This window comes from Acipenser ruthenus, chromosome 44 (genome assembly GCF_902713425.1).
Source record: "Acipenser ruthenus chromosome 44, fAciRut3.2 maternal haplotype, whole genome shotgun sequence".
In the NCBI taxonomy this organism is placed as follows: domain Eukaryota; kingdom Metazoa; phylum Chordata; class Actinopteri; order Acipenseriformes; family Acipenseridae; genus Acipenser; species Acipenser ruthenus.
Window position 1 is genome coordinate 9,800,210 of NC_081232.1, and position 23,566 is coordinate 9,823,775.

Sequence of the window (23,566 nt, forward strand, 5' to 3'; positions counted from 1 at the left end):
ACGCTATCTCCAGGCTGCAACGCGTGTCTCTCCCAGTAAGTAACAAGGCCGGCACTGTGGGGTCCAGCCCTGGGTTGCAAAGGGAGATTTTTCCTGTCAGCACCAGCTACCAAATCCAGACCTACTGCACAGAGGCCAGGACCTGTTAAGGTGCTGAGGATTGAGGGTAAGGAAAGCAGGCAGCCTGTCCTAAACACAGGGGCTACAAACTGCCCTCTATCAAGTCTACTGAGCTCAGTCCTAGGGTTCAGAACTAACCTCAACCAAGTCTGTTATTAATACTGAAATGATCAGGAGCCAGGAGTTTGAGCAGGGTTAGAAACTCACACTAGCCCTGCTGCTGCTGCTGCTGCTGCACCCAGTCCTGGAGTTCAGAACTCCCCTCAATGAAGTCTATTATTATTATTATTAATACTGAAATGATCAGGAGCCAGGAGTTTGAGCAGGGTTAGAAACTCGCACTAGCCCTGCTGCTGCTGCTGCTGCTGCACCCAGTCCTGGGGTTCAGAACTCCCCTCAATTAATTCTATTATTGAAACAATCAGGAGTTTGAGCAGGGTCAGTACTCACCATGTAGAATGGGGAGCGCGGAGGGGGGGGTGGCTGGGGGCGGGGCCTGTGCACTGCGAGGGAGGGGGGCGGTGGGGGAGGGCAGGAGGGGGGTGCGAGAGAGCGCAGGGTGATGACTTCAGTGCCCCCCTCCTCTCGCACTGACAACGATCCCAGACGAACCGCTGCATTTGGAAAGAAAAAATAGGATTTTGGAAACGTCTAAATATATAATTTTTTCTTTTTTTTTTTAAACAAATGTACATTCACAAATAACACACACACACACATATATAATCTTACAAAAAATACAGACACACACCCACCTTGCTCAGCTCCTCCCACACTGCTCTGCAGCACCCTGAGGAGGGGGGCTCTGACAGGGGGCACGGTGGCGCTGGAGCCTGGGGGGTGAGGGTGTGGGTAGCTCGTCACAGCAGCCGAAGAGTGCAGCTGCTGCTGCCCAGGATTCAACAGCTGTGCCTGGGCTAACATCCCAGCCACCGCGGGGGCCCTGGAACTGGTACTGGTCACACTGGTTAAACTGGCCCGGATGGGAGCCAGCGATGTCCGGATTGTCTGTATAGAAGGAGGCAGGGTCTGCCTCATGGAGTCAGTGTTGACCAGCTGTGCGGAGACCGACACAGGCAGCCCTGTTCTGATCACATTGGCAGAGTTTGTTGTCGTTGCAGATTGCGGGACTGCGCTGGTGGCTCTGAGGAACCCCTGCGCTTGAATTTTGGGGTTCCCCTGTCCCGGGATCCCCGTTGCGGGGTTCGGAGGGGCGCGAGGTGAAGGCTGGACAGCCAGGGTGGGGACCCCTTCTTTGGGAGCGTGGCGAACAACGATTTTCACAATCCCTGAGCTGGTAACGACTGAAGAGGGTACTGGAGGAGAGAGAGAGTGTTGTTAGGAGGGGAAAAAAAAGGGATTTCTGATTTTCTACTTTACTAGCTATCTTAAAAAGTGATCGGTTAAATACATATTATCCCCCCTCTATATAGAATGAACTCCCTCCGCTTCATAGAGTCCAGTGAAAGCTGCTGAATAATGTTCCCTTGTTAACATATTGAATTCCACACCCTCTATATAGAATGAACTCCCTCAGCTTCATAGAGTCCAATGAAAGCTGCTGAATAATGTTCCCTTGTTAACATATTGAATTCCACCCCCTCTATATAGAATGAACTCCCTCAGCTTCATAGAGTCCAATGAAAGCTGCTGAATAATGTTCCCTTGTTAACATATTGAATTGCACACCCTCTATATAGAATGAACTCCCTCAGCTTCATAGAGTCCAATGAAAGCTGCTGAATAATGTTCCCTTGTTAACATATTTAATTCCACACCCTCTATATAGAATGAACTCACTCAGCTTCATAGTCCAATGAAAGCTGCTGAATAATGTTCCCTTGTTAACATATTGAATTCCACACCCTCTATATAGCATGAACTCCCTCAGCTTCATAGAGTCCAATGAAAGCTGCTGAATAATGTTCCCTTGTTAACATATTGAATTACACACCCAGCACTTTGGAGTTTTCCCCAGATACTTAACTGAATGGAAAAATGTGACATTGCGAAATCCAACATGAAATACTTACTGTACTGCAATTATGGCTTCCAGTAGGACGACAGTATATCAGGGATGGGAATCAGACCCCTGTAGCACAGCAGTTTAATCCAGTCCTGGTTTCGCTAGGAGTTTAATAATCAGACACATCTGAGCTTGTTACCTAGACACACTGGGGGCTGATCAAGCTGGTAGTAAAACCTGGAATGGGCGACGCTGCTGTGCAATAGCAGTCTGATTCCCATCCCTGATCAGCCCCAGTGTGACTAGGTAACAAGCTCAGTTGTGTCTTATTAAAATTCATTGCGAAAACAGGAACGGATCAAACTGCTGTGCAATGGGGAGTCCTATTCCCATCCCTGATTTTTCTTCCCTAACTAACTATTAAAACCCTCCAGCCTTAGCGTTGAGAGTGTAGGACCACAAACCTTGTGTGCTGGAGATGGGCACCGGGACGGTTGTGGGTGTCACGCTGGGGCCCCCTGCTGGCCCTGGCTGCTGCGGCTGGCTGCAGCCTTGCTGGTTGATAGCCTGGATCAGGGCCACCTGTGTGGGCTGGCTGATCAGGTGGTGCTGCCCTCCGGTGGAGACCAGGTGAACTACATTACCTGCTGGAAATAAACAGTTAAAAGAATATATATCTGTTGGAAATTCAATCAATTTTAAACACGTTTTGTCATTCAATGAGGCATATTTAAGCAATTTCAGCCTCGTAATATTTTTCATAAACCCTGCTTAACAGGGCTGGTAATCAGACTCCCGCTGCACAGCAGTGTGATCCAGTCCTGGTTTCACTAGCAGTTTAATAATCAGACACACCTGAGCTTGTTAGCTAGACACACTGGGGGCTGATCAAGCTGGTAGTAAAACCTGGAATGGGTGACACTGCTGTGAAATAGGAGTCTGATTCCCAGTCCTGCAACAATAAAGCTGGTCACAGGGATGGGAATAAGACTCCAGTTGCACAGCAGTGTGATTAAACAAACATACAAACAAACAAACAAACAAACAAACATACAAAAAAAGCCAACATAGAGACGTGACTTGAGGGTGGAAAATGTGGGTTTTTAAAAAGGATGAATATACTGTATATATATATATATATATATAAAAACAGGTAGTAAACTATGATACTTTCCCCTCTCTGTATGAAAGGCTTGCTGTCACAGCGGTTACAGAAAAGGGGTCTTGATACCAGGAGGTTCAAATCCCGGCTCAGCCACTGACTCCGTGTGTGTGTGTGTGTGTGTGTGTGTGTGTGTGACCCTGAGCAAGTCACTTCACCTCCTTGTGCTCCGTCCTTCGGATGAGACGTCAAACAAACGAGCTCCTATTGGAAGTGACTCTGCAACAGCTTTAATAATAATAATAATGATGATGATGATGATGATGATGATGAAGACTCTTTCGCTGGTCACTCACCAGGTCCCGGTCTCTGTTGTGCGGTCAGGCTGACCTGGTGCAATTGTGCTCCGGACAGAGTCAGCTTATTCCCCTGGATTTGAAAAGTGACCGGCTTGCTGCCCTGAGCCGTTTGAACCGGCCGACTGGCCAGAGAGGCCAGCTGGGCAATACTGACCACCTCACCTGCTAGAGAGAGAGAGAGAGAGAGAGAGAGAGAGAGAGAGAGAGAGAGAGACGGAGAGGGAGACGGAGAGGGAGAGAGACACACACAGACAGAGACGGAGAGGGAGAGGGAGAGAGAGAGAGAGAGAGAGAGAGACACACACAGACAGAGACGGAGAGGGAGAGAGAGAGAGAGAGACACACACAGACAGAGACGGAGAGGGAGAGGGAGAGGGAGAGGGAGAGGGGAGAGGGAGAGGGAGAGAGAGAGGGGAGAGCGAGAGACAGAGAAAGAGTGCGAGAGACAGACAGAGCGCGAGAGACAGACAATAAATGAGAGGAGGGAACAGGGGGAGAGGAAAAGGAGATACGACTTGTATTACTAAAATTATACGACAGATATTTTTACCATTGGTGAAAGCAAAACTGGCCTAAATTATTTGACTAAACACGAAAAAAAAGGCAACTGTCTGCTGGGCTGATAAAAACCTCTTGCGATCATTCACACAACTAGGGTGTGTGGGAGGGCTAGGGAAAAGAAGAGGGAGAAGGAGGAGATTTGTATAGCTAAAATGAAATATTACATTGATATAGTCTGACCTCTAGTGAAAGAATTAGCTAAAATGAAAAAATAATCTCTGGGCAAGAAGTCATTATTAAACTCCTAGTGAAACCAGGAATGGATCACACTGCTGTGCAACGGGACTCTGATTCCCATCCCAGTATTTCACAAACTGTGTAATAGTTTAAACTCTACGTTATCTAAAAACAGGAGGAGAGCTATCTCCAGGCAGCAACGCATGTCTCTCCCAGTAAGTAACAAGGCCGGCACTGTGGGGTCCAGCCCTGGGTTGCAAAGGGAGATTTTTCCTGTCAGCACCAGCTACCAAATCCAGACCTACTGCACAGAGGCCAGGACCTGTTAAGGTGCTAAGGATTGAGAGGAAGGAAAGCAGGCAGGCTGTCCTACACACAGGGGCTACAAACTGCCCTCTATCAAGTCTACTGAGCTCAGTCCTAGGTTTCAGAACTAACCTCAACAAAGTCTGTTATTAATATTGAAATGATCAGGAGCCAGGAGTTTGAGCAGGGTTAGAAACTCACACTAGCCCTGCTGCTGCTGCTGCACCCAGCCCTGGGGTTCACAGCTCCCCTCAATGAAGTCTAGTATTATTGAAATGATCAGGAGTTTGATCCATTCCCTGGTTTCACTAGGAGTTTAATAAATCAGACACACCTGAGCTTGTTACCTAGACACACTGGGGGCTGATCAAGCTGGTAGTAAAACCTGGAATGGGTGACACTGCTGTGCAATAGGAGTCTGATTCCCATCCCTGCACACACACACATCCAATAACATGCTGCATACCAGGGTATAGAACAAAAATCGACTATACATAGCAAACAGGATAACATACGATGAAAATCTAACGGCGAGATTTAAAACAGGGGCGCCACTCAGTTCCTGGAGGGGGCTGTAGCATCTTCTGGCTTTCATTCCAACCCGCCCGAGCTCTCTAATTAATTACTTAGTTTAATTAGTTGATTTAAAATTTTTTTAAAAAAAATACATTAAGACACATTTAACACTTCTCTCCCCAGCCTCAAAATGTTTTATAGGCAGCGTGCCTTGAATCTTGAAATCAAGTGCATTTCATTATTTATTTTTTTAAAATCGATTGTAAAAAGATCTGGAAAAAAAGATATTTAAACATCCAATTGAGCAAATATTATTATTATTATCTATTTCTTAGCAGACGCCCTTATCCAGGGAGACTTACAATTGTTACAAGATATCACATTATTTTTACATACAATTACCCATTTATACAGTTGGGTTTTTACTGGAGCAATCTAAGTAAAGTACCTTGCTCAAGGGTACAGCAGCAGTGTCCCCCACCTGGGATTGAACCCCCGACCCTCCGGTCAAGAGTTCAGAGCCCTAACCGCTACTCCACAATAATTCGATCAATTATGTTAAAAAATCAAGAGCTTAAAGTTGGATTGAAAAACCAGAAGACCCCCCCCCACATGTCCCTCGAGAGCTGGAGTCCGACCCCCCAGCACTGGATACTTACAGGGCAAGCGTGCTTGCATGTCCGGAGAGAGGATGACCCTTTGAGTGACCGTTCCGCCGGACGCTGGCACGGCGTAGCCGGTCAGTGCTGGAGAGGAGCTGGCTGGTTGGCCAGAGGCATTAGCAACAGGGAGACAGACTGTTTTCATCACAGCTGCTGTGCTGAGTGAAGTGGAGGGGGGGGAGGAGGAGGAGGAAGAGGAGGAAGGGGAAGGGGAAGGGGAAGAGGAGGAGGGGGCTGCCTGGCCCACAGGGGACCGGAGAGCCAGCACTGGCAGGGGTGGGGCCGCCGAGCTGGGTTTCACCGCGGTCGGAGGGACCGGAGACGGGACTGGCAGAAGGGAAGAGGAGCCTGCGAAAGAGAAAGAAAGGATGAGATTAGGATCAGATATGCACTGTGCTTACCCACAACTGTGGTACCCTTTGTCTGAAGCAACTACAGCGCATAGCAGGGGTGCGATATACTGCAGCGAGGAATTTGGGATTGTCCGGACGGAGCTCTCTGCAGAAAACAGGCGAGAGTCTCTGGGGTCAAAAAAAAAAAATCGGGATGATTTTCACCGGTTCAGAGTGAATTAAGAAACAGCTGCTCGGGTTTGTGTGGGTCGCTGTTTTCCGCAGAGTCTGAAGAAAAAGCAGCGACCCACACAAACCCAAGCAGCTGTTTCTCTTTCACTCGTTTCGCTCTGAAAGGTGAAATCAGCCCGATCGTCACCAGCCACCCTCGATTTCTGTGGAGAGCTCAGTCCAGGTGATCCAGTAACTGGTTTGCGCAGCGCTAAGAGCTGTCGTGTTTTATACAGTCAGAATGCGTGCAGTTCTAGGTTATTTCTTATTCATTAAGTCTCTTCTATATCCTCTTTGTAGACACACGGTTTCATACACTTGATTGCTCGAGACAGTAGGCAAATCTGAATATCGAGCTCTGGCCAAAATAACTCGTTTTGCTTCATAGAGTCGAGTGAAAGCTGCTGAATAATGTTCCCTTGTTAACATATTGAATTCCACCCCCTCTATATAGAATGAACTCACTCAGCTTCATAGAGTCCAATGAAAGCTGCTGAATAATGTTCCCTTGTTAACATATTGAATTCCACACCCAGCGTTTTGGGGTTTCCCCAGATACTTAATGAAAAACCGACTGGAAAAACGTGACATTTCGAAATCTAACATGAAATACTTGCTGGACTGCGATGGCTTCCGGCAGACTTTTTTTTTGTGATATCATTTGGTAGTTTTTGATGACATGATGTTAAACAAAAGATCTAAATGGTCTTTTTTTATTGTCTCGATCCTAAAATTCCAGGGTGATGTAAGACATTTAGCCACACCTGTATAATAACCTGCAATGCTGGTGTATTTTAAAACTCTTTTTATAAATCTACTGCCCTGCACCCTTAAATCTCTTTTCACACGCTATCTCCAAGCTGCAACGCGTGTCTCTCCCAGTAAGTAACAAGGCCGGCACTGTGGGGTCCAGCCCTGGGTTGCAAAGGGAGATTTTTCCTGTCAGCACCAGCTACCAAATCCAGACCTACTGCACAGAGGCCAGGACCTGTTAAGGTGCTGAGGATTGAGAGGAAGGAAAGCAGGCAGCCTGTCTTACACACAGGGGCTACAAACTGCCCTCTATCAAGTCTATTGGGCTCAGTCCTAGGGTTCAAAGCTACCCTCAATGAAGTCTAGTATTATTATTATTATTATTGAAATGATCAGGAGCCAGGAGTTTGAGCAGGGTTAGAAACTCACACTAGCCCTGCTGCTGCTGCTGCTGCTGCACCCAGTCCTGGGGTTCAGAACTAACCTCTATGAAGTCTAGAAGTCTATAGAAAGCGGTGTGTAATCCAATATGTTAACAAGGGAACATTATTCAGCAGCTTTCATTGGACTCTATGAAGCTGAGGGAGTTCATTCTATATAGAGGGGGTGGAATTCAATATGTTAACAAGGGAACATTATTCAGCAGCTTTCATTGGACTCTATGAAGCTGAGGGAGTTCATTCTATATAGAGGGTGTGGAATTCAATATGTTAACAAGGGAACATTATTCAGCAGGTTTACATTCGACTAAGAAGCAAAATCTGTTAATTCTACATAGAGGGTGATGCAAGACTTTGACAGAGCTGAGTGTGTATGTATAGTAATATATCTCTCCCTCTCTCTCGCTACACACACAGTAGATGCAGGTTATTAGCAACCCTGATAAAGATAACGCTCGCTTATTTCTGACTGCTTTATTAACGGCTGCCAGCGGTACAGAGCGCACACGCAGAACCGTGGCTTTCAAACTGGCCCGCAAAAATTAGGATGGGTTTCAGCGGGAGGGGGTTAGTAGTTAGTAGCTTATTGATCCCAGAATCTCATCAAGCAGCTTCTTGAAGGATCCCAGGGTGTCAGCTTCAACAACATTACTGGGGAGTTGGTTCCAGACCCTCACGATTCTCTGTGTAAAAAAGTGCCTCCTATTTTCTGTTCTTATGTCTGTCGTACTGCATTTCGTTTTTTCCTCTGTTCCTGTTTTTTTTTTTTTAAAAGCGTTAATATTTTTGTCTTTTTTTTTTCTCCAGATTTAACGTAAACGTTGTGAAAAATAAATCTTTTTTTAAATGTGTGCGTTCAGATCTCATTTATAAATCTAGTTACACGATTTAACCTGTAGCTAAATATTTAAATACATCTAAAGTCTCTTAACTAGATTTAACATTTAGCGAAATATTTAACTGGCCAGCTATAGCTGGAGTTTAATCTGTAGTATTTTGTATTTAATTATATCCTGATGTAACTATCACTGACGCTGTTATCTGCTGTATTATTGAATCGTATTTTGCCACACTTGTACTTGCTTGAACCAAAGTCTTTGTATTTATCTTGCTCTTAATTGTATTAATACTTGTGATTCTTGAAATGTATTTTTGTTTACGACTGTAAATCGCCCTGGATAAAGGCGTCTGCTAAGAAATAAATAATAATAATAATAATAATAATAATAATAATAATATTTTTGAGAAACACAGTGAAACTTGAAAAAAAAAGCATTCAAATTATTCGTCCAGGGCACCCGGATCATGTGACACAAGATGGGGGCTGTTCACGTTGGCTTCAATGACCAGCATGTTGGCAGCCATTTCAACATAACCCTAAACGACCCCTTTGACCTGTTTTTTGACCCCTTTGACCTCTTTCTCTGTTCTCTGTGTTTCAGACGGCTATGCTAGGAGGTGTGCCAAAGAAAAAGACTGTATCGTTCTGCAGGCCATGGGTGGGAATTCTCTCACTGCCCACTGCTGCGCAACGGACCGCTGCAACTGAACAGCGCCCCCCTGTGGCCTGGAGGAGGATTGCTCTCCCTGTCTCACACTGCTGTCCAGTCCACACCGTCTCTTCCGGTGCAAGACGACTGTCTGTCTCCTCGCTAAGCTAACAAAAGTGTCCTGTAGACCCCACTGTCTTCAATAAACTTTTTAAAATTTGAGAGACAACTGTGTCCAGTCACTTCTTTCGGCTTCAGAAATATACCTCTATATGATTTGTAAGCATCATAAAACCGTAAGGGAGATTTAAAAAAATGACGTATGAATGAATGAATAATAAAATAATAATAATAATAATAATAATAATAATAATAATAATAATAATCTATATGAACATAATTTAGGCATTTTATTTAACATTGCTTAATTAAAAAAAAAAAAAAAGGTCTACCAGAAGCCATAATTGCAGTATGTCAGTCAGTTTTTCCATTAAATATCTGGGGAAAACTCCAAAGCGCTGGGTGTCTAATTCAATATGTTAACAAGGGAACATTATTCAGCAGCTTTCATTGGACTCTATGAAGCTGAGGGAGTTCATTCTATATAGAGGGGGTGTAATTCAATATGTTAACAAGGGAACATTATTCAGCAGCTTTCATTGGACTCTATGAAGCTGAGTGAGTTCATTCTATATAGAGGGGGTGGAATTCAATATGTTAACAAGGGAACATTATTCAGCAGGTTTACATTCGACTAAGAAGCAAAATCTGTTAATTCTACATAGAGGGTGATGCAAGACTTTGACAGAGCTGAGTGTGTATGTATAGTAATATATCTCTCCCTCTCTCTCGCTACACACACAGTAGATGCAGGTTATTAGCAACCCTGATAAAGATAACGCTCGCTTATTTCTGACTGCTTTATTAACGGCTGCCAGCGGTACAGAGCGCACACGCAGAACCGTGGCTTTCAAACTGGCCCGCAAAAATTAGGATGGGTTTCAGCGGGAGGGGGTTAGTAGTTAGTAGCTTATTGATCCCAGAATCTCATCAAGCAGCTTCTTGAAGGATCCCAGGGTGTCAGCTTCAACAACATTACTGGGGAGTTGGTTCCAGACCGTCACAATTCTCTGTGTAAAAAAGTGCCTCCTATTTTCTGTTCTGAATGCCCCTTTATCTAATTTGTGACCCCTGGTCCTTGTTTCTTTTTTCAGTCCCCTGGGTCGACATTGTCTATACCTTTTAGGATTTTGAATGTTTGAATCAGATCGCCGCGTAGTCTTTTTTGTTCAAGACTTAATAGATTCAATTCTTTTAGCCTGTCTGCATACGACATGCCTTTTAAACCCGGGATAATTCTGGTTGCTCTTCTTTGCACTCTTTCTAGAGCAGCAATATCCTTTTTGTAACGAGGTGACCAGAACTGAACACAATATTCTAGGTGAGGTCTTACTAATGCATTGTAAAGTTTTAACATTACTTCCCTTGATTTAAATTCAACACTTCTCAATATATCCGAGCATCTTTTTGGCCTTTTTTATAGCTTCCCCAGATTGTCTAGATGAAGACATTTCTGAGTCAAGGGCTTTTTCATAGATTCCTTCTTCAATTTCAGTATCTCCCACATGATGTTTTAAACTCGCGTGACAGTAGGATAATCAGTTCTATGTTTGGGTATTTCATGTTTCCCCATGTTAATTTTTTAACACTAACATTTCAAACACGTGTGTTTCAGCTTCATATTTCTACATCTACAGCTTATATCATTGTTCCATATAAAATGAGAGGTTGTTCAGCAGCATCTACTGTGTGTGTGTATAATTTATATAACCAATGTAGACATCCAGCCTCACCGTGCCGTGGGACTGGTAGGGGTGCTGCCAGTATTGGGGTCACGATGCTCTGATTCGTTTGGAAGAGGTGGGGGGCTCTCAGTGAGGGAGGGGGGGCAGCCAACGCAGACTGGACCCCCGTCTCCATGGAGACGGTCCTGGCAGGGGGGGCGGCTGATGCAGAGGGGCGAGGGCTGTTCACCAAAACAACGGTACGGCCGTCTGATTTCGGAATGGGCTGGAACATCCTACAGAGAGGAGGAGGAGAAAAGGAAAAAATTACATTTCTTATAGTAAAAAACTGAGACAGACTTCTAGTGGAAACGTTTGTCATTGAATTTACACTGAAGACGCTGAGACAGACTTCTAGTGGAAAGGTTTGCCATTGAATTTACACTGAAGACGCTGAGACAGACTTCTAGTGGAAACGTTTGCCATTGAATTTACACTGAAGACGCTGAGAAAGACTTCTAGTGGAAACGTTTGCCATTGAATTTACACTGAAGACGCTGAGAAAGACTTCTAGTGGAAACGTTTGCCATTGAATTTACACTGAAGACGCTGAGAAAGACTTCTAGTGGAAACGTTTCCCGTTGAATTTACACTGAAGACGCTGAGACAGACTTCTAGTGGAAACGTTTGCCGCTGAATTTACACTGAAGACGCCGAGAAAGACTTCTAGTGGAAACGTTATTTACACTCAAGCTCACAGTAATACCTGGAATGGGCGACACTGCTGTGCAATAGGAGTCTGATTCCCAGCCCTGCAATAATAAAGCTGGTTATCATCACAGGGGTGGGAATCAGACTCCCGCTGCACAGCAGTGTGATCCAGTCCTGGTTTCACTAGGAGTTTAATAATCAGACACACCTGAGCTTGTTACCTAGACACACTGGGGGCTGATCAAGCTTGTAGCAGTAAAACCTGGAATGGATCACACTGCTGTGCAATAGGAGTCTGATTGCCATTGCTGTTTAAAAGATGAGGGGGGTACCTGTTGACCTTCATCTTGACGGGTTTGGGGCGCGGAGGCGGGGCAGGGGAATCCATGATCTCCTCGATGAGTTGTCGGGTCACCTTCCTGCGCGGCAGAAACACGTCGGCTTCGTAGAGAGAGACGTGCGGCTCCAGAGAGACCAGGTCAAACATGCTGAGGTCTACCTGCTGCAGAGAGACAGGAAGAGGCTGGTTAACACAGCACAACTCCGAAACACTCAATCACACAGACAGATGGAGAGCGAGAGAGATGGAGGGAGGGAGAGAGAGAGAGAGAGAGAGACACACACAGAGACACAGAGCGAGCGAGATACAGACACAGAGACATACACATACAGAGAGAGACACAGAGAGAGAGAGAGAGAGATAGATACACAGAGATAGAGAGCGAGCAAGCCAGAGAGGGATGGATGGATGGAGAGAGAAAGAGAAAGAGAGCCAGAGAGAGACAGAGAGAGAGAGAGAGAGAGAGAGGGAGGTTGGATAATATAGCATATCCCAGTCCATTCTCCCTCTCACTTGAAGGAGTCCTTTCCACAGCTCCGAGCACCAGTCCCCTCTCCCTCCCCCTAGTCCTCTCCTCTCTTACCTTGAAGGGGTCCCTGTGGAGGGCCTGGAGCGCCAGGGAGGCTGTGGTGTAGCAGATCCCGCTGGTGATGAAGGGGGAGTGCACCGGCCGGGGGTCAAACAGGTCAGGGTGGTTACACACCTTCCGAAGCTGCATCAGGATGTTGATCACGCTCATGAAGTGACCGCTGGCCAGAGTCTCTCGCGTCCTGCGCGGTGAGAGAGGGGAGGAAGAGAAAGAGAGAACACAAGAGGGGAGAGAGAGAGAGACAGAGACAGGAGAGCGCGAGAGGGGAGAGAGAGAGGGGGGGGGAGACGGAGAGAAAGAGACGAGGAAGAACAAAAAAGATAGGAGGAGAGAAAGCGAGAGGGGAGAGAACGAGAGAGCGAGCGAGACAGAGAAAGAGGCGAGAACAAAAGAGGAGGGGAGAGAGTGTGAGATAGAGAGAGAGAGGGAGGGAAGAAGGGGGAGGGAGAAATAAAAAGTATCTTTATACGTCTTATTTAAATATTTTTGGATCTTTTTATATCTATTTATGTTCTATATAAAAAGCATCTTTGAATTTGAATTGAATTACAAGAGGTGTTTTGCAGAGCTCCATTACTGGATCATCCGGACAGAGCTCTCTGCAGGAACCAGGGGCTGACTATCAGGAGAGGGAAGCAGCGACTGTCACAAACCCAAGCAGCTGTTACTTAATTCACTCTGAACGGGTGAAATCAGCCCGATCGACACCAGCCACCCTCGCCTGATTGTCAGCCCCTCATTTCTGCGGAGAGCTCCGACCGGACAATCCAGTAATGGAGCTCGACAAAACACCTCCTCAAGTCACATTTTTATGACACTGAAAGGAACAGCAGGCAGTCAGTCTAGTCACACGCTATCTCCAGGCAGCAACGCGTGTCTCTCCCAGTAAGTAACAAGGCCGGCACTGTGGGGTCCAGCCCTGGGTTGCAAAGGGAGATTTTTCCTGTCAGCACCAGCTACCAAATCCAGACCTACTGCACAGAGGCCAGGACCTGTTAAGGTGCTGAGGATTGAGAGGAAGGAAAGCAGGCAGCCTGTCCTACACACAGGGGCTACAAACTGCCCTCTATCAAGTCTACTGAGTTCAGTCCTGGGGTTCAGAACTAATCTCTATAAAGTCTATTATTGAAACGATCAGGACCTATCGATTCCATTACATTAAAACACTCCATTGAAACTTGCATCCAGGTGGCTATAAGATGAAGGGTCAGGTGACCAAAAACAAAGAGTGGTTTGTGCAGCTGCTGCTCCCAAAAGTTAGGAGAGGAACTAAAAAGTGACCCTCCAGTCCAGCAAGCAGTTATTCAACAAGTCACTCAGCGGACGCTTTTACCTAGTCTTAGAGACTAGGGGGGTGAACTCTGCATCATCAACAACTGCTGCTGCTGCAGTCACTTCCAATAGGAGCTCGTTTGTTTTACGTCTCATCCGAAGGACGGAGCACAAGGAGGTGGAGTGACTTGCTCAGGGTCACACACACGCACAAAGGGAATCAGTGGCCGGGATTTGAACCTCCTGGTATCAAGACCCCTTTTCTTTAACCACCCGGAGCAGCACGCCTCCTACAGGTTAGAAAAGGAGCTGCACTCACGAGCTCTGAGCCATGAAGTCATCGTAGAGGCAGCGCTGTCTCTTGGACAGCCGGCAGTGGATTACGTGCTCATATTTTTTGGGCATCTGCTTCTCAACATCGACCTTGATCCTGCGCAGGAGGAAGGGGCGTAGCACCTGAGAGAGAGAGAGAGAGAGAGAGAGAGAGAGAGAGAGGGAGGGAGAGAGCGCGCGAGAGAGAGAGCGAGAGAGAGAAGAGAGAGAGAGAGAACGACAGAGCGCGCGAGAGCGAGCACAATAAAACAGGATTAGTATGGTCTAGATTATTTATTACATTGAAAAGCTATATATAACAAAATCAGTTTCTCGTTGTACCACTCCCTTTCTCCTTCTCTCCTCCTCTTCCTCCCCCCTCCCTTTCTCCTTCTCTTCCTCCCCCCCTTTCTCCTTCTCTCCTCCTCCCCCCTCCCTTTCTCCTTCTATCCTCCTCTCCCTCCCCCTCTCTCTCCTCTCATGCAGCCTCTTGACCAGGCTCTCGTACCCCTCCCTCTCCTCTCGTGCAGTCTCTCACACCCCTCCCTCTCCCCTCCTCTCATGCAGCCTCTTGACCAGGCTCTCGTACCCCTCCCTCTCCTCTCATGCAGCCTCTTGACCAGGCTCTCGTACCCCTCCCTCTCCTCTCATGCAGCCTCTTGACCAGGCCCTCGTACCCCTCCCTCTCCTCTCGTGCAGTCTCTCGCACCCCTCCCTCTCCCCTCACCTTGTGCAGCCTCTTGATCAGATTCTCGTTGTACTCTTGGCTCCCCTCGATCATGCCGGTGAGCGGGTTGCTGAACCACTCCTTGAACTCGCGGTGCGACTGGAACACATGAGGCATCAGAAAGTGCATCAGAGACCACAGCTCCATCAGACTGTTCTGCAAGGGCGTTCCTGTCAACAGCAACCGACGCTGGCTGGCAAGACAACACAAAAAACACAGGGGTCAGAAACACGGACTCCAGTACAGCAAAATCGCCTAGGATTATATAGGATTGAAACAAATTAAATACAAATAATTAACAGGAGGAACGTCATTTTAGATCTTTGTATTTAGCGTCCTGCAAATCAAAAGAAATGAGTCTGAAGAGAGTCTACCGGCAGCCATAACAGCAGTACTTCACGGTTAGATTTTGTCGTTAAGTATCTGGGGAAAACTCCAAAGCGCTGGGTGTGGAATTCAATATGTTAACAAGGGAACATTATTCAGCAGCTTTCATTGGACTCTATGAAGCTGAGGGAGTTCATTCTATATAGAGGGTGTGTAATTCAATATGTTAACAAGGGAACATTATTCAGCAGCTTTCATTGGACTCTATGAAGCGGAGGGAGTTCATTCTATATAGAGGGTGTGGAATTCAATATGTTAACAAGGGAACATTATTCAGCAGCTTTCATTGGACTCTATGAAGCTGAGGGAGTTCATTCTATATAGAGGGTGTGGAATTCAATATGTTAACAAGGGAACATTATTCAGCAGCTTTCATTGGACTCTATGAAGTTGAGGGAGTTCATTCTATATAGAGGGTGTGGAATTCAATATGTTAACAAGGGAACATTATTCAGCAGCTTTCATTGGACTCTATGAAGCTGAGGGAGTTCATTCTATATAGAGGGGGTGTAATTCAATATGTTAACAAGGGAACATTATTCAGCAGCTTTCATTGGACTCTATGAAGCTGAGGGAGTTCATTCTATATAGAGGGGGTGGAATTCAATATGTTAACAAGGGAACATTATTCAGCAGCTTTCATTGGACTCTGAAGCTGAGCGAATTAATTCTGTATAGAGGGGGATGCGAAACTTTCGGCCACAGTTGTATATTCCAGGACCAGAGCGGACACTGTTCGGAAACTAAGTGTGCAGACAGACGGAGGACAGAGGGTAGGAGACAGCAGACATTTGCAGAGCTTTTTGAAATGTTATAGTAATAAGAAAATGACTTGGATCCCATTACTGAGGAGTTTGGTGATAAAACGGGTGATCAGGAGATGACTATGAAGAGGTATGTGATAAATACAGTGAACAAGGAGCGGGGCTGGAGATGCAGTACCGAGAGTCCTGTTGATCTGCAGAGCCTTTTAAAAACCGTTTTACTGCAAATAAACTGACTTTGAAAACAGCGCGTCTAAAATACACAGCGCGTGTGAAAATAAAATTAGACCCGACGGGCGAGGAAATAAAAACGGACCGCAAAGGGTTAAACACAACTTGACAAAGTTCTGAGATCAATCGGACGAGCGTTTGTAAAGCAGCTGACATCCTCCCAGAGACACACACACACACACACACTCTCTCTCTCTCACCTGTTGAAGTTCAGCAGGCTCTGCCAGCGCTGGGATTTGAAGTTCTTGATGTTCTGCGCCTCATCCAGGATCAAATACTTCCAGTTCTTGCGACGGAAGGCCTGGTGGTCCTGCAGCACCAGCTTGTAAGACGTGATGCACACGTGGAAAGCGTTGGGTTTTGTCCAGCCCTGAGATCACAGCACAGAAGAATGGAAAAATATATATATATATATTTCAACATCTTTCCACATTCAGAAAAGCACACTTAAAAAGCGTTGAGCGTTAAACAGGTTTCTCAAATACAGGCTGGGATTAAAAATTCAAGAACTAGAGGTAACTAAAGAGAGCCAAGCAGACCAGCGTTTGGGCTCTAGTGCCTTCATCAGCGTCACTGAAACTAAACTGAGTCGAGCAGACCAGCGTTTGGGCTCTAGTGCCTTCATCAGCGTGATTGAAACTAAACTGAGTCAAGCAGACCAGCGTTTGGGCTCTAGTGCCTTCATCAGCGTTATTGAAACTAAACTGAGTCAAGCAGACCAGCGTTTGGGCTCTAGTGCCTTCATCAGTGTTACTGAAACTAAACTGAGTCAAGCAGACCAGCGTTTGGGCTCCAGTGCCTTCATCAGTGTTATTGAAACTAAACTGAGTCAAGCAGACCAGCGTTTGGGCTCCAGTGCTTTCATCAGTGTTATTGAAACTAAACTGAGTCAAGCAGACCAGCGTTTGGGCTCTAGTGCCTTCATCAGCGTTATTGAAACTAAACTGAGTCAAGCAGACCAGCGTTTGGGCTCTAGTGCCTTCATCAGCGTTACTGAAACTAAACTGAGTCAAGCAGACCAGCGTTTGGGCTCTAGTGCCTTCATCAGCGTTACTGAAACTAAACTGAGTCAAGCAGACCAGCATTTGGGCTCTAGTGCCTTCATCAGTGTTACTGAAACTAAACTGAGTCAAGCAGACCAGCGTTTGGGCTCTAGTGCCTTCATCAGCGTTACTGAAACTAAACTGAGTCAAGCAGACCAGCGTTTGGGCTCTAGTGCCTTCATCAGCGTTACTGAAACTAAACTGAGTCAAGCAGACCAGCGTTTGGGCTCTAGTGCCTTCATCAGCGTTACTGAAACTAAACTGAGTCAAGCAGACCAGCGTTTGGGCTCTAGTGCCTTCATCAGTGTTATTGAAAGACATTAGCCTAAAAAAAATAAAAAGCCTAAGCAAGATTATTTAACCAGAACACATGTTGTACTACCAGCTTGATCAGCCCCCAGTGTGTCTAGGTAACAAGCTCAGGTGTGTCTGATTATTAAACTCCTAGCAAAACCAGGAATGGATCACACTGCTGGGCAACGGGAGTCTGATTCTCCTCCCTTTGATAACTGTAAAAATATCTCAAACTTGACGCAACTACAGCCTGCTGTATAAGGGGTTGTGTTACTGCTGGACAGACCTGGGCTCAATTATAAATCCCAATTCTAATTACAGCAGCACTGTTTGCTGAAATTACAATGCTATTTTTTTTTTTCCCCCCCAATTACGCAGTAGTAAATTTCAATTACAAAATTACAATTACAATGAAAAAAAGTCCCACCAACACCTCCCCACATCGCTAAGGCGTTTCACTCTGTTTGTTCTGCCAAGCAGCGATCACGAGTACGAAACACAGAAACTTTCTAGAGAACGCTTGTTTCAAGAATGATAAATGGGACGGAGGGGTGGGGGGTGACGAAGAGCAGTCGAAAACACAACACTGTTGAAATTACAAATGAATTACTAAGTGCAGAGTTACAGAACGACCCCGGCTCACCTGTCTCTTGAGTTTCCGCTCTTTCTGTGCTCCGTAGTAAGTGAGGATCTTGAAGCCAGGACACCAGCGCTTGAACTCCATCTCCCAGTTCAGAATCACACTGGTAGGTACAATGATGAGATGTGGACCCCAGTTACCTGTGAAGAGACACACACACACACAGAGACAGGAAACAGACACACACAGAGAAAACAGACACACAGGAGACACACACACAGAGAGAAAACAGACACACAGGAGACACACACAGACAGGAAACACAGAGACACACAGAGACAGGAAACAGACAGACACACAGTCAGGAAACACAGACAGGAAACACACACACACACACACACACACAGGAGAAACACACAGAAATAGGAAACACATAGCGACAGACACACGAGAGACAGACAAAGGAAACAGACACACACACACACACAGGAAACACAGAAACACAGGAAACACAGACGGACACACATACAGGAATCAGAGACAGACAGACAGACAGATAAGACAGGAGACAGGAAACAGACACAGACAGGCAAAAACACACGAAACAGAGAGAGACAAATAAGGAAATGGCATTAGCATTCACCAGCAATACAGACATCATTAAAACCATTACAATCCAAGGCTTTTCAAAGCAGAGTTTTTTTAGTATTGCTCCAAGATGAAGTATCACACTGAAATATTTTTTTTTCCTTTGATATGGCCGTGTTACTGATTGGGAGAGATGGACTGTAGCCTGGAGATAGCGTGTGTGTACAGAGACAAACGCTTACCATCCCATCTCTATATAGAATGAACTCACTCAGCTTCATAGAGTCCAGTGAAAGCTGCTGAATAATGTTCCCTTGTTAACATATTGAATTCCACACCCCCTATATAGAATGAACTCCCTCAGCTTCATAGAGTCCAATGAAAGCTGCTGAATAATGTTCCCTTGTTAACATATTGAATTCCACACCCTCTATATAGAATGAACTCCCTCAGCTTCATAGAGTCCAATGAAAGCTGCTGAATAATGTTCCCTTGTTAACATATTGAATTCCACACCCAGCGTTTTGGGGTTTTCCCCAGATAACTGAAAAACTGACTGGAAAAACGTGACATTTCGAAATCTAACATGAAATACTTGCTGGACTGCGATTATGGCTTCCGGCAGACTTTTTTTTTTTTGTGTGTTTTTATTTGGTAGTTTTTGATGACATGATGTCTTTTTTTTTTATTGTCTCGATCCTAAAATTCCAGGGTGATGCAAGACATTTAGCCACACCTGTATAATAAACCTGCAATGCTGGTGTATTTTAAAACTCTATAAATTTACTGCCCTGCACCCTTAAATCTCTTTTCACACGCTATCTTTTACACAGAGAATAGAGAGGGTCTGGAACCAACTCCCCAGTAATGTTGTTTAAGCTGACACCCTGGGATCCTTCAAGAAGCTGCCTGATGAGATTCTGGGATCAATAAGCTACTAACAACCAAACGAGCAAGATGGGCTGAATGGAGCCTCCTCTCGTTTGGAAACTTTCTTATGTTCTTCATATATATTTTTTTTTATTTGTTTTAAATGTTTAGATGTGGCAACTTGTTTTCTTGTTTGTTTAATGAGGTGTGGCTGTACCTTTCTCGCAGGCCAGGTGCGCCAGTAAGGAGATGGTCTGGATGGTCTTGCCCAGTCCCATCTCGTCGGCCAGTATCCCGTTGAGCTTCTTCTCATACATGGTGACAAGCCAGTCCAGCCCAATGTGCTGGTACTCCCGCAGGGTACCGTGCAAGAGAAACGGGATGGGGGTCTTCACCTGAGAGAGGGGGGGAGAGAGAGGGAGGGGGGGGAGAGAGAGGGGGGAGGGAGAGGGTGAGAGACGGGGAGAGAGCATGCGAGAGAGGGGGAGAGGGGAGGGGAGAGAGAGAGAGAGAGAGAGAGAGAGAGAGGGGGGAGAGAGAGAGAGAGAGAGAGAGAGAGAGAGAGGGGGAGGGAGAGGGAGAGGGAAAGGGGGGAGAGAGGGGGGAGGGAAAGGGAGAGGGAGGGGGAGAGAGTGTAAGAGCAAGGTACAGTTCCCATTGCTGTGTTGGGAATAAAGACTCCCGCTGCACAGCAGTGTGATCCAGTCCTGGTTTCACTAGGAGTTTAGTAATCAGACACACCTGAGCTTGTTAGCTAGACACACTGGGGGCTGATCAAGCTGGTAGTAAAACCTGGAATGGATCACACTGCTGTGCCCGCTGCACTAAAAAAAAAAACAGGGGGGTTGGCATTCGTTCCAACCCAAGCTCTTAATTACTTAATCGGTCTAATTATCATCAGGCACATGTAACCCTTCCCTCTCCCAAGCCTCAGAAAGTTTTACAGGTCGTGTTCTTTAAAATAAATTAAGTGCATTTGTTAAAAAAAATTGAACTGAAAAAAAATCTAAATCATGTCCAAACTGAACAAATAATGAGATTGATTAAAAGTTGAAAAAAATCGAGAGCTGAAGTTGGAATTTAAGCCAGAAGATTCCCCCCCCCCCATCCCCCTGTCCCTGAGTCTGACGTCCCGGCCTGGCTGCTGGTTTACCTGTGCAGTGGCTAGGGTGTAACCCTTGGGCTGCAGGCTCTCTGCTGTGGCAGCGATGTCGGTGATTTCCTTTTTGGGGCGCGCGGGGGGACCCGCCTTGCTCTGCCCCTCCACCTCTCCCTCTCCCCGCTGGGGGGGCTGCTCCGAGTGGGGGTGGTCTGGTTTGAGGAGGAAGGCCATGCTGATGTCACCCCCCTCCTCCTCCTCCTCATCCTCCTCCTCCTCTCCCCCCTCCTCTTCCTCGGACTCGCTCTCCGCAGATCCTGTTGAGTCTGGAAACAGGTCAGAGAAACGCTAATCAATAAATCAATCAATATTTTTTATATAGCGCCTTTCATAGTGGATCACAAAGTGCTTTACAAGATAGTGAGAAGCAATGCAAATACATTAACCCTTTGCGGTCCATTTATTAAATGCGTGTCAGGCAATCATCTCCTGATCACTCGTTTTATCACCAGACTCCTCAATAATGCGATCCTAGTCATTATTTTTTTACTATAACATCTCAAAAAGCTCTGCAAATGTCCGTGTTCTCTGTGCGCTGATTCACAGCCAGCTTGTTTACTTACGACCGCCCCGTTATCTGATATCTGATACCATGTATGACTATTCATGAGATACTCCTTTTTTTTTTTGTTTTGTTTTTTTTCGGCTTGTCTCGGCTCCTGTCGCTCCCACTCGGCCACCGAATGGTTTTTCTCGGCTTTTTCCGGAGACAAAACGACTAAAACCCGTTTTTTTGCGTTTCTATAATGATGTCGGACCAGGTCCGACAATGGACCTGATAGGAATAATTGCAATGTCTGACCAGGCCCGACAATGGACCGCGAAGGGTTAAATACAGTGAAATACAGGGCATGGTACATGAAATACAAACAGTAAAAATCAATGCAAATACATTAAATACATGCATATTACAATGCAAATACATTAACTACAGGCATATTCCATGTGAATTCTAAACACTGTGGATGCGTGTGTCACACAGAATCATACGAAGAAGATGAAAAACCGAAATAGCAATTTAGACAACAGCTGATAACAGATATCAGGCTTGAAGAGCATTGAAAGCAAGAGAGAACAGGCGGGTGTTGAGAGTTGATTTGAAGCGAGCGACTGTGGGAGCGTCACGCACTGAAGCTGGGAGAGAGTTTATAATTCTCAGCATGATCAGCGATAGACACCCGACACTCAAACATACATTCAAAAATTTTAAAAAAAGACACTTTTTTTTTACCCGAAGACTGGCTGTGTTCATCATCGGGATCTTCGTCGTCCTCTTCATCGTCATCGTTCCCGGAGGAATCCTCTTCCTCAGAGCTCCCTCGAGAAGACTCCTCCGACACGGGCAGTTCGAAGTCGTCCGCATAAGCACCAGAGTACTTCTCTAGAAGAGCTTCAATCGACATTTCACCTGAGACACAGAGAGAGAGAGCGAGAGTCAATACAGACAGAGAGTCAATATAGAGAGACAGAGAGAGAGCGAGAGTCAATACAGAGAGAGACAATACAGACAGAGTCAAGAGGAGGACAGACAGAGTCAAGAGAGACAGAGAGAGAGCGAGAGTCAATACAGACAGAGAGTCAATATAGAGACAGAGAGAGAGCGAGAGTCAATACAGACAGAGAGTCAATATAGAGAGACAGAGAGAGAGCGAGAGTCAATACAGACAGAGAGTCAATATAGAGACAGAGAGAGAGCGAGAGTCAATACAGACAGAGAGTCAATATAGAGAGACCAGAGAGAGAGCGAGAGTCAATACAGACAGAGTCAGAGAGAGTCAGGGGGGAGAGAAAGAAGAATCAGGAGAGAGAGAGAGAGAGAGAGAGAGAGAGTGAGAGAGAGAGAGAGAGAGAGAGAGAGAGAGAGAGAGAGAGAGAGAGAGAGAGAGAGAGAGAGAGAGAGAGAGAGAGAGAGAGAGAGAGAGACTTTTAGAGTGAGCAGTCACAGAAAATATGAGCTCCTGAAAATTTAAAAATTTATATGTTTCTTAGTGAAATAAAATGCCAATTTAATAACATAAACATATGTAAAGTAGTACTTAAAGTAGTATTTAACGTAATATGAAAAAATAAGAGAAAACATTTGATAAAAATATTATAAAAACACCAAAAGAACAAGACCAAAAGAAAAAAGAACACAGAGGAAAGGGAAGGAAGGAAAGAAGAGAGAATTAAAGGAAGAGAAGATAAATTAAAAGAAAGGAAAGAAAGGGAAAAAAGAAAGAGAAAGAAAAGAAAGTAAAGAAAGGAAGGAAATAAGAGGAAAATAAAGAAAGGAAGAAAATCACAGAGCAAAGGGAAGGAAGGAAAGAAGAGAGAATTAAAGGAAGAGAAGAAAAATATTTAAGAAATATTTAAGAAAGAGAAAAGGAAAGAAAAGGATAAAGAAAGAGAAAGAAAAGATAGAAGTAAATAAAAGAGGAAAATAAAGGAAGAAAATTACAGAGGTAGAGGTAAGCGTTTTACACTACCATCATTTTATTTTATAATTTTATAGTAATAAATACAAACAAATACTACAAAAATTAAAAGTTCAGCAGTAGTTTGCTTTTAAAAAAGTTCAGTTTACTTTCAAAAAAGCAGCCGTTGGCAGTGACAGTTGAAAATTGCAACAAAGTGTAGGAGATTCTCCCGGTTGCCATGGAGACGAGTCAGAGTGCAGAGAGCAGGGAGTTCCAGTACCCGGCTGAACTGCGCAGCGCACAGGCCAGGAAGCATCATAAACTGAGCGTGCTGAGAGAGAACCCGGAGTGTCTGTACACAGACTACTCTGGGACAGGAGACAAGAAGATGAGAAGCAACCTCATCTTCTACACTCAACACCTCAATGCCTGGCACACTGCTGTGTGTAAGACGTACAGCAACGTCACAAAAAGAGGGATCTGCCAAGGTAGACAGATCCT

The 23,566-nt window shown here is 45.4% G+C and overlaps 1 protein-coding gene across 1 annotated transcript in view; it reads right to left on the reverse strand.

Moving 5' to 3' along the window:
- srcap (Snf2-related CREBBP activator protein) overlaps positions 1–23,566 on the reverse strand; it is a 54,595-nt gene that overhangs the window by 16,764 nt on the left and 14,265 nt on the right. Inside the window, exons 10-24 of the mRNA XM_059012239.1 lie at positions 21,898–22,074; positions 20,661–20,932; positions 19,725–19,902; positions 18,113–18,249; positions 16,333–16,502; positions 14,751–14,943; positions 14,031–14,167; positions 12,434–12,620; positions 11,843–12,012; positions 10,869–11,095; positions 5,767–6,117; positions 3,545–3,709; positions 2,551–2,733; positions 876–1,436; positions 571–734 (exon numbers count right to left, since the gene is read on the reverse strand). Of these exons, the coding sequence (XP_058868222.1) occupies positions 571–734; positions 876–1,436; positions 2,551–2,733; positions 3,545–3,709; positions 5,767–6,117; positions 10,869–11,095; positions 11,843–12,012; positions 12,434–12,620; positions 14,031–14,167; positions 14,751–14,943; positions 16,333–16,502; positions 18,113–18,249; positions 19,725–19,902; positions 20,661–20,932; positions 21,898–22,074 (3,272 nt within the window). The remainder of the gene's footprint in view (positions 1–570; positions 735–875; positions 1,437–2,550; positions 2,734–3,544; positions 3,710–5,766; positions 6,118–10,868; positions 11,096–11,842; positions 12,013–12,433; positions 12,621–14,030; positions 14,168–14,750; positions 14,944–16,332; positions 16,503–18,112; positions 18,250–19,724; positions 19,903–20,660; positions 20,933–21,897; positions 22,075–23,566) is intronic.